This window comes from Salvelinus sp. IW2-2015, linkage group LG31 (genome assembly GCF_002910315.2).
Source record: "Salvelinus sp. IW2-2015 linkage group LG31, ASM291031v2, whole genome shotgun sequence".
NCBI classification, from domain to species: Eukaryota; Metazoa; Chordata; class Actinopteri; order Salmoniformes; family Salmonidae; genus Salvelinus; species Salvelinus sp. IW2-2015.
In genome coordinates, this window is record NC_036870.1 from 1,076,883 (window position 1) to 1,088,605 (window position 11,723).

Sequence of the window (11,723 nt, forward strand, 5' to 3'; positions counted from 1 at the left end):
TTTGAAGGTGTTACAGCTCCTTAATTCTTGCACAGTGAATAAAGGTGTATTTGATGCAAACATATTTATTGAAAAGATTTTTAAGTTTTCATGTTAAGTTTTAAGAAGTGACCCTGTCAGAAGTGCTGACAATTTCCATTGTTTTCTCTTTTTTAGGACCACTGCATTTGGCTTCTTAAATGCCCTTTGCAAGTTGGCTGCTGTCCTGGGCATAAGCATCTTCCAGTCCTTCGTAGGCATCACCAAGGCTGTGCCCATCTTGTTCGCTGCGGGAGCACTCGCTGCCGGCAGTTTCCTAGCACTAAAGTTGCCTGAAACACGGGGCCAGGTGCTGCAGTAGCACAATTCACCACCAGAAGGCAGCGGAGTGTAGCTCCCGACCAACCGTACAATCTCAGCCTTTAGCAATCCAACGTTGCTCATTAAACACTAAAAAACAGACTGTCATCAACAGTGTCACAACAGTCCCAGATTACTGAGAAAATATGAAGATAGCATCATACTTAAAATGCAGATGTGACCCATATAGCCAGCACAGACTAGCTGGCATCTTCACCACAGCATAAAATAGCACATTGGGTTTGCTTCTCAGAGACCCTACAGATTAGACAGAATGAAATCCTGCCAACAAAGATATAAGCTTCTAAACCACTACCAAAGGATACAACGATACTGCTTGATAGCTACAATGCCTAATGGGGATACTTCCCAACAAAAGAGATCAAACATCTATACACCCTCAATTCATCCTAGCACCCATATCTGACCCTAATACCAAATAATATGAGGTTAAAGATGCCCTCCAACAGATTTCCACCTGAAAATAGCTTTCACTGTAACTTAGCTTTCCACTGAATTTACATATCTTATTGGCTTCCTCTGAAAGAGAATATTGCAGACAATATTTCCCTTACCAGGTGACATGCACCAAGCTCCCTGCGTCAAAATAATATAGATTATGTGTTCAAACTTGGCATTGATACTAGTTATTTTATCATATATAAAATATATTGCAAAGAAAATAAATAATGACAGGACAAATAACTGGTAAATATTTAGTTTATTTAGTTTATTTATTGATGGTAATTCGAAGGGATTGGTTTTGTTGATATGCACACAAAAAAATTACTTTGTATGTTTGTCCACATCAAGCAGTGAAACATATGTCTAAATAGTTATATGTTGTGTGCGTATTAGGGAGAAAGATGGAGAAAGTGTTGCATCCTTCTGTATGTTTTTGTAATTGGTTCAATGAGACTTCTGAGGAACTTATTCATGTACATTGATCTACATTGATAAAGTGCATCATTATGGTTCTGTAAAGATATTGGAAAAACAGACAAAGATGAGTAAATAAGATGAGAACCTATTTAACACATCAGTGGAGATATCCTTTCATTTTGAAAGGCTAGAATATTGTTACTTTAGAATAACTTTTAATGCATCAATGAGTCCAGCATTACAGCTCATGTTTCCTGCGTCTCACACCGTGGTCTTATGCTCACTCTTCATCAGCATGTTTAACATTCCAGTTAGCTAAGGCCAACATGTGCCCTCTGCTGTCTATTAAGACCTAAAGAACATTACACCTAGGAGGACCAAAGTCAGTCGGTTCAGTCGTTAAACGATGCAGTATTAATGAAGCACAAATTATTCCATATACACTGTTACTAAGCACATTGTCCTTCAGTCACGCAGCTCATGGGAAAAGAACCATAGCAACTAGTCGCTCACAGATTCATTTGAAGCGCTCAATTAAATCCAAACTGTGTTGTGTTTTTCCACAGTAGTATAAAACACAATTTTCTCTGTGATAAGAAATGTTCAAGTTTTTGTGTTCCCCGTCCCTCCCCCTCCCTCTCGAAAAATCCCCTCAAAGGTAGATGCCTACAGTTATCAGAATAACATGTGTACAAGGGTATGTACATTGGCAAGGCAGGCTTGGTTGAATCTAGCCCTATGTCTTTATTGATTACTATGTGCTTACCTGTCACCGTGTCCACGCCATCCCTTCTAATCTTTGTGTCACAAGTGTGGTGACAATCAGTGAGAGAGCTGATCTCTCCATTGCTCAGCTGTAGTGTGAGTGTGATATCTGACTGCAGGGAGATTGGGCGTGTTAAATGTGTAGCCTGCGGGATTTCTCTGTTGCTGTGTGCTTGGTACAAGTGAGTGTCTGATGTGGTGCTGAATCAGATCTCTTTAGTGTTGCATATGTCTGTATATGACATTGTTGTTATTTGTGTTTGCACATAACTGACACATTTGTGTGTTTGAGTGAGTTTGCGAAAGATAATTGTAAAATAATGTGTTTATGTTAGAGAGTGTAGTTTAAATTTGTAATCTCTGTTGTGCTCGCTCTCTCTCTCTCTCTCTATCTCTCTCTCTTCTCTCTCTCTCTCTCTCTCTCTCTTCTCTCTCTCTTCTCTCTCCTCTCTCTCTCTCTCTCTCTTCTCTCTCTCTCTTCTCTCTCTCTCTCTCTCTCTCTCTCTCTCTCTCTCTCTCCTCTCTCTCTCTCTCTCTCTCTCTCTCTCCCTCTTCTCTCTCTCTCCCTCCTCTCTCTCTCTCTCTCTCTCCTCTCTCTCTCTCTCTCTCTCTCTCTCTCTCTCCTCTCTCTCTCTCTCTCTCTGTGGGTGGGTGGTGTGGTGTGAGTGAGTGTATGTGTGTGTGTGTGTGTGTGTGTGTGTGTGCGAGTGCCAAATATTTTTTTACTTCTGTTCTGGTGTTTTAATCCCAAGAACGAGCACAGATCAATAGGGGCCAATATAACATATCTATGAACTAAAAGACTAATGCAATAGATATCTAGATCAATGTGATGTTCTTTATAGTGTCAGCCTTGCTGATTAGGTCTCCATCAAACAAATGTTTGCCCCTGAAAACATTTTGTCTCTGTGATTACCTGACAGGTAATCATAACATTTGTTCAAAGTAAATTCAAATGAAATGTGTTAGCAATTGTAGCGTGGTTTTGGGGAGTGTTAAAATCCCAGGCATTCTCCCTTTAGATAGATGCTTGTTGTTTCCAGCATAAGAATCTGGACCCAAGTTTTAGACCCATCAACCTTTAAACTTTTCTCTGTTCATATCTCTCTAAGATTAAAGGTCCGTGTGGCAGGCTGGTGAAAGTAGCCCTCACAGTAAACAGGATGCTAAGCATGCTTGTGGTGTCTGATCTCTCTGGCTGCCCTGTATGCCTGGTCTGTTTGTCCAAAGCAGGAGCTGCTTTTGTATTGCTGTCTTATGGTGACACTTTGGGTCTTTGTGTAACAGTGTCAGCTCTATGATTGCTTTTTGATCAGAGTGGGATGACTTGGTGCAAGTTTAGTCTGTGTTTTTTTTAAGTAAAACATTTTTGGTGATCCTATTACTTTCGTTGGAATTGTTGTACTTCTCTCTGCTTTCAGTGGGGGGGGTAAAGTTCCAAGGAGAAAAGAAATCAAAGCAATAAAAGGGACATATTTCTTAGGGAATAGGCACAAGTAAGTAGGAATTTCAAAAGGACCACCATGTTTACGTCAAAAGAGCGCCTTTAGTCTATTAAAGCTCATGTCCACTTGAGATGAAACTGCCGTTATTGAAATGTGACTTAAACATCAACGCGCTATCATTGTACTGTGTGTAGAAACTGTAGATGTTTGTACGTATGAGTATAAAATATGTGGCCAAAAAAAGATCAAGGAAAACACTTTGACAATACTATCAACATGACAGAACACTATTGTATGTTGTTTTTATTTTGTAAATTACATATATTGAAAAAATATGTGAATATATTCTTCAGTAATCACTCCCATGGGATGTTGAGAATATTTTAGAGTGATGCTGACCAGGTGCTGTATGTATTTATTTTATGTGAGAATTGTTACTTATGCTGGGATTCACACTTGTGGGCCATTTGTCTATCCAGTTCTATGAAGAAAATAAATAACTACTATGGATATAAAACAAAGTCCTTTCCCCGTATTGTATGGTTTTTGATAAGGACGTATTTTGTGTGTGTGTGTGTGCGCGTGACCATAGGAATCAACCATGTTGAATGTTGCTCTAAGATTTGTCACAAACACAAGGCCTCATACACATCACTGTACCTTCTATCAGTTAGCAGGAAGGACATCCTTCACCGTAAGGCAACAGAGTCACTATTACATGCTTGTCTCTAAGGCCATTTTAGGGCAGCTACCAATATATTGAAGTGCTTTACCTTCCCTACAGACTCATGGTCATTACCGTCTGAGATCACAGAACTGTATTTTATATAACGTTCCCAACACAAGAACTGAGTTTGGTAAGAGTGCTTTTTGATTTGCTGCTCCATCATCTTGGAACACTTTGCAGAAGGGCTTATAACTAGATCATTTTATCCTGATTGGTGATTTTAGATCCTGTTTGGATGGCTGCTGACCACAGATTGCACATGTTTATAATCTCTTATGCACTTTGTACTGTTTTATCTTCCATTCATTATTGTGTTTATGTTGTGTTGTGTCTCATGTGTAACTAACTATATGCATGTTGCATTCTTGGCCAGGGTTCAGTTGAAAAAGAGATGTAAATCTCAATGTGACTAAATAAAAGAGGTTGGCATGGGTCCCATCAAAGAGGTCGAAGAGGTGGGCATGGGTCCCATCAAAGAGGTCGAAGAGGTGGGCATGGGTCCCATCAAAGAGGTCGAAGAGGTGGGCAATGGGTCCCATCAAAGAGGTCGAAGAGGTGGGCATGGGTCCCATCAAAGAGGTCGAAGAGGTGGGCATGGCCCCATCAAAGAGGTCGAAGAGGTGGCATGGGTCCCATCAAAGAGGTCGAAGAGGTGGCATGGGCCCCATCAAAGAGGTCGAAGAGGTGGGCATGGGTCCCATCAAAGAGGTCGAAGAGGTGGGCATGGGTCCATCAAAGAGGTCGACAGAGGTCGAGGGGGCATGGGTCCCATCAAGAGGTCAAAGAGGTGGGCATGGGTCCCATCATAGAGGTCGAAGAGGTGGGCATGGGCCCCATCAAAGAGGTCGAAGAGGTGGGCATGGGTCCCATCAAAGAGGTCAAAGAGGTGGGCATGGGCCCCATCATAGAGGTCAAAGTGGTGGGCATGGGCCCCGTCATAGATGTGGACATCAGAGAGAGGGAGGCAGACGGCAGGGAACTGCTATGTCTAATAAAGTCCTGGCCATCGTCGTTGACCATGTGGTAAACAGCGGCTTTACCATGGTAGAGGCTGACACATTAGCTCACCCCAATCTGAAAAGATCAACTGTCAATTCCATCATGAGAACATTTCGCCAAGTAAAATGGTAAGTCTGCAGGATATGCGCTGTGCTTTACCATTACATTTACAATAAATGACATATTGTTATGCAAGTAAATTCACAAAACATGTTACAGTATACTGATACTCTGTTCTACCATCAGAATTGACAGAAGACCAACAACAATCGCCCACCTTTTGAAGGGGCACCAGGTGTCTATGAAAAGTATTTACCTGGTGCCTTTTGAGAGAAACAACGACCGGGTGAAACAACTGTGGGCCGAGTATGTTCCGGTACAGCACTATATACTGTATTACTGTTACTATTTGATACACATGCTACTTCACAATATCATATTGGAACTGTACTGTAAAAAATAACTAACCAAAATATATTTTTAAAGGGTGATGTTGCTTGATGCTGCTGTGAACCATAACAAGTATATCTTTTTAGATGAAGCGGACTTCAACCTGGCCAAAACTTGGCGCCGTAGGCGGAACCTCATCGGCTAATGGGCGATCATCCAAGTGCCTGGACAACGTGGGGGAAACATCTCCATGTGCACAGCTATCTCTGAAGATGGTGTGGTAGGACGTAGGCCATTACTTGGATCCTACAATGCTGCACACCTCATTGTGTTTCTCATTTAACTTGAACAGGCTTGTCAAGGTAAAGGGGTCACCTATGTCATTGTGTGGGACAATGTCAGGTTCCACCATGCAAAGGTGGTTCAGGCATGGTTTCGGGCCCATCACTGATTCGTGACCCTGTACCTGCCCCCATACTCTCCTTTCCTCAACCCTATTGAGGATTTTTTTTCAGCATGGAGTTGGGAGGTGTACAATCACCATCCCCATGAGCATGACACTCTCCTTTTGGCCATGGATGAGGCATGCAACAACACCAATGTCAAGCTTGGACTCGCCAGGCCGAAAGGTTTTTCCCACGGTGCATGAAAAATGAGGACATTCACTGTGATGTGGATGAGAATTTATGGGCAAATGCTCAAGACAGGCTTGATGCAAATTAATGCGTGCTAAACGTTGTATATTTTAATTTCTTACATTTGATTACAGACAGTACACCTACAGTATGTTGCAATTATAACTGAAAATAAAACGGGGTTTTTTTTTGGCATTAAAGATTGTCAAGGATGTCTTCATTGATCACACCTTTTTAATTTCACATTGGATAAATATTATGTTAATGATAGATTTTCCGTTAATTTTGTTGGGTAATGTAAGTATATTGCCTATGTGAAAACTGTGTAATCTACTGTAATTTACAGTACTCTAGCATATTACGTTCAGCACTTCTAAGGGCTATGTGAAACATTTAGCTTGCATTGTTTGCTATTGGATTGGCAGTTAAAAATACTCAATTGAAAAGATATCATTATTTAGTTTTTTGTTGATTAAACCAATGTTCTCATTACATTTCACAATAAACTTCTGTTCTGAATCAATGGTTGTGTGGTGAGAGATGTTTACAATCCAAAGTAATGCATAATGACAGGTTTTGAAGGAAAGACAGGCTGCGTTACAAGTGTGACCAGTTTGAAGTTTTATACTAAGAGTTGTGAAAATGTATCACATACTTGTGAAAATAGTAACAAAGCAATTTTAAAAACTATATGCCCTGACTTTTCACTGTAGTTTWAAAWTTTTGTATCRTGTTAAATATTAGCCACTATTGGTAGCCACCGTCAGTTATACCCACATACTATACATTTATAACTGTCACTTTAATGTTAGTTTCCTTACATTTTGCTTCATTCCATTACATCTTTAGTTTACATTTCTTTCCTCTGTCATGTTCATGTGGTTGTTCCTGAGGATTGCTAGCAATTGTCAGGGTCGGATTACCGAACCAGGGGGCCCCCAATCCAAAAACATATTTGGAAATTGGGGTGCCCCCAGATAGAATATGATTACAAAATGTGTAGAATTGCAGGAAATTAGCTTTAAAACTGCATAAATGTCCCTCGGCCTCATGGCAAAATGTGAACAAAAGCATGAGATGGGCTATAACCCCCCTCCTCTCTCTCCCGAGCTTTCGCTCGCCTCCAGCACACACGCACTGTTGGGGTGAGTGACTCTGAATTTACAATGGCTAGCCCCAAGTCGTTATATATATATTTTTTGATATTGTGCATTTTGCTATTTGCATCATGACACCTGCATGCTTTGTTGACCACAAACTTTCTTTACCCAACCGTGGGACAAACTATGTTTGTTCCCACACTCGGGACTCTGACTCTCTATTGATTTCACAGACTTTTGGCCTCCCATCCTATTCTAACCACCTCTCGCCGGCTTTGTATTCATGTTACCTGATGAAATTGCTGTACAATATGATCTTGTTGCCATCTGATGCACATTCAGATGTCATAAATCAGCAGTGCAGAGCTCTCCCTGTACTATGCTGTGCCTTGATTGTATTACTGTTGATCATATCTGGAAATGTGCATGTACACCCTGGCCCACCTACTGTTGCTAGCCCCAGTTCTGACTTGTGCTCTGATATCTGCTTCACTGATTTCTGCTCCCGTAAAAGCCTGGGTTTTCTGCATGTTAACACTAGAAGCTTATTACCTATAATGGAGCAATTGAAAGTGTGGGTTCACGGCTCCAATCCAGATGTGTTGGTCATTACTGAGACGTGGTTAAGGAAGAGTGTTTTGAATACTGATGTTAACCTTTCTGGTTATAACCTTTTTCGGCAAGACAGATCTTCCAAAGGTGGGGGAGTGGCAATCTTTACCAAGGATCACCTTCAGTGCTCGGTTGTCTCCACCAAGTCCGTGCCCAAACAATTTGATTTGCTGGTTTTAAGTATTCAAATTTCAAATAGCTCTTTGTTGACCGTTGCTGGGTGCTATCGTCCTCTATCAGCACCGRCCTGTACCCCACCTGCTCTAGGCTCTCTCCTGGCCCCTTACACCAAGTCTGAATTTGTCCTGCTAGGTGACCTAAACTGGGACATGCTTAAACCACCTGACCAAGTCCTAAAGCAATGGGACTCCCTTAATTCTTCTCAGATTATTACCAATCCCACAAGGTATGACTCCCAACACCCAGAAAAGGCTACTCTTCTTGATGTTATCCTCACAAATAATCCTGATAGGTATCAGTCTGGTGTTTTCTGTAATGACCTTAGTGATCACTGTTTTACAGCCTGTGTTCGTMATGGCTGCTCAGTGAAACGACCTCTCCTGATTTGTCATAGACGCTTGCTAAAAAACTTTMAACTTTAAACTTTAATTAGCCAGCCTTCCGTCATGAACTGTCCTCTTTAAAATGGTATAGAATCCGCTTGATCCCCTCAGAAAATCTGCTGTCTCAGCTATTGCCTGTACCCCAAGGCTCAATTCTAGGCCCCACCTCTCAATTTACATCCACAACATAGCTCAGGCAGTAGGAAGCTCTCTCATCCATTTATATGCAGATGATACAGTCTTATACTCAGCTGGCCCCTCCCCGGATGTTGTGTTAAATGCTCTACAATAAAGCTTTCTTTGTGTCCAACAAGCTTTCTCTGCCCTTAACCTTGTTCTGAACACCTCCAAAACAAAGGTCATGTGGTTTGGTAAGAAGAATGCACCTCCTCCCACAGGTGTTATTACTACCTCTGAGGGTTTAGAGCTTGAGGTAGTCACCTCATACAAGTACTTGGGAGTATGGCTAGACAGTACACTGTCTTTCTCTCAGCACATATCAAAGCTGCAGGCTAAAGTTAAATCTAGACTTGGCTCGAGCGGTTCAATGTTCTTTACCATTCTGCCATCAAATTTGCCACCAATGCTCCTTATAGGACACATCATTGCACTCTATACTCCTCTGTAAACTGGTCATCTCTGTATACCCGTCGCAAGACCCACTGGTTGATGCTTATTTATAAAACCCTCTTAGGCCTCACTCCACCCTATCTGAGATATCTACTGCAGCCCTCATCCTCCACATACAACACCCGTTCTGCCAGTCACATTCTGTTAAAAGTCCCCAAAGCACACACATCCCTGGGTCGCTCGTCTTTTCAGTTCGCTGCAGCTAGTGACTGGAACGAACTGCAACAAACACTCAAACTGGACAGCTTTATCTCAATCTCTTCATTCAAAGACTCAATCACAGACACTCTTAATGACAGTTGTGGCTGCTTAGCGTGATGTATTGTTGTCTCTACCTTCTTGCCCTTTGTGCTGTTGTCTGTGCCCAATAATGTGTGTACCATGTCTTGTGCTGCTACCATGTTGTGTTGCTACCATGTTGTTGTCATGTTGTGTTGCTACCATGCTGTGTTGTCATGTGTTGCTGCCTTGCTATGTTGTTGTCTTAGGTCTCTCTTTATGTAGTGTTGTGTTGCTTCTCTTGTCGTGATGTGTGTTTTGTCTTATATTTCTATGTTATTTTATTTTTTAAATAATTTTTTWAAATCCCTTTTGGTAGGCCGTCATTGTAAATAACAATTTGTTCTTAACTGACTTGCCTAGTTAAATAMAGGTTAAATATATATATATTTTTAAGAATAAATAAATCAGCAACAACAACATAAAATCTCTGCACCATGGCAAAATGTGTTGAAATGCAGGAAGTTGGCTGATCACGCTTGCAGAGCCCGTTATGCACCTGCATAAGGTACAGTACCAATCAAAAGTTTGGACACACCTTCACCTACATTCCAGGTTTTTAATAAAAAAAATAAAAACTATTTTCTATCATGTAGAATAATAGCGAATACATAAAAACTATGAAATAATACATATGGAATCATGTAGTAACCAAAAAAGTGTTAAACAAATCAAAATATATTTGATATTTGATATTTTTCAAAATAGCCACCCTTTGCCTTGATGAAAGCTTTGCACACTCTTAGCATTCTCTCAACCAGCTTCATGAAGTAGTCACCTGGAATGCATTTCAATTAACAGGTGCGCCTTGTTAAAAGTTAATTTGTCGAATTTCTTTCCTTCTTAATGCGTTTGAGCCAATCAGTTGTTTTGTGACAAGATAGGGGTGGTATACAGAAGATAGCCCTACTTGGTAAAAGACAAAGTCCATATTATGGCAAGAACAGCTCAAATAAGCAAAGAGAAACGACAGTCCATTATTACTTTAAGACATGAATGTCARTCAATCCGGAAAATCTGTTTCTTCAAGTGCAGTCGCAAAAACCATCAAGCGCTATGATGAAACTGGCTCTCATGAGGACCACCACAGGAAAGGAAGACYCAGAGTTACCTCTGCTGCAGAGGATAAGTTCATTAGAGTTACCAGCCTCAGAAATTGCAGCCMAAATAAATGCTTCACAGAGTTCAAGAAACAGACACATCTCAACATCAACTGTTCAGAGGAGACTGCATGAATTAGGCCTTCATGGTCGAATTGTAGCAAAGAAACCACTACTAAAGGACACCAATAAGAAGAAGAGACTTGCTTGGGCAAAAGAAACAGAAGCAATGGACATTAGACCGGTGGAAATCTGCCCTATGGCCTGATGAGTCAAAATCTGAGATCTTTGGTTCCAACCGCTGTGTCTTCGTGAGACACAGAGTAGGTGAACGGATGATCTCTGCATGTGTAGTTCGCACCATGAAGCATGGAGGAGGAGGTGTGATGGTGTGTGGGTGCTTTGCTGGTGACACTGTCAGGGATTTATTTAGAATTCAAAGCACTTTTAACCAGCATGACTACCACAGCATTCTGCAGCGATACGCCATCCCTTCTGGTTTGCGCTTAGTGGGACTATCATTTGTTTTTCAACAGGACAATGACCCAACACATCTCCAGGCAGTGTAAGAGCTATTTGACCAAGAAGGGGAGTGATGGAGTGCTGCATCAGATGACCTGGTCTCCACAATCACCCGAAATCTCATGTAACGCTCTTCTACTTCGTCCTCCTCCTCAGACGAGGAGAGGCGAGAAGGATCGGAGGACCAATTTGCAGCGTAGTAATTTGACATGATTTTATTAAAGAATATAAAGACAAATACGAATAAACACTTGAGAATTTACAAAATAATAAACGAGAGAAACAGACCTGAACAAACGAACTTACATAACACGAAGAACGCACACGAACAGGAAAATAGACTACACAAAAACCGAACGAACAAAACGAAACAGTCCCGTGTGTGCAAACAGACACAGACACGGAAGACAACCACCCACAACAAACAATGTGAAACAACTACCTTAATATGGTTCTCAAATCAGAGGAGATGAAAACCACCTGCCTCTAATTGAGAACCATATCAGGTCACCCATTAACCAACATAGAAACACATAACATAGAATGCCCACCCACACTCACGCCCTGACCGACTAACACATACAAAAAACAACAGAAAACAGGTCCAAGGAACGTGACGATCTCAACCCAATTGAGATGGTTTCGGAGTGAAGCAGCCAACATGTGCTCAGCATATGTGGGAACTCCTTTAAGACTGTTGGAAAAGCATTCCAGGTGAAGCTGGTTGAGAGCATG

General features: G+C 41.3%; 1 protein-coding gene and 1 long non-coding RNA gene across 3 annotated transcripts in view; both read left to right on the forward strand.

Annotated features, from left to right (window-relative positions):
- The window catches only part of LOC111955856 (synaptic vesicle glycoprotein 2A-like), a 33,232-nt gene extending 30,857 nt beyond the window's left edge, over positions 1 to 2,375 (forward strand). For both annotated transcript variants that reach the window (XM_023976203.2, XM_023976204.2), the window contains exon 13: positions 157 to 2,375. In XM_023976203.2, coding sequence (XP_023831971.1) covers positions 157 to 340 — 184 coding nt within the window. In that variant the 3' untranslated portion in view covers positions 341 to 2,375. The remainder of the gene's footprint in view (positions 1 to 156) is intronic.
- Positions 2,376 to 5,196: 2,821 nt separating this feature from the next.
- Positions 5,197 to 6,275, forward strand: LOC111956206 (uncharacterized). Its single transcript, XR_002876222.2, has 3 exons — positions 5,197 to 5,285; positions 5,404 to 5,533; positions 5,694 to 6,275. It is a non-coding gene; the product is annotated as an uncharacterized lncRNA (long non-coding RNA).
- The last annotated feature ends 5,448 nt before the right edge of the window (positions 6,276 to 11,723 follow it).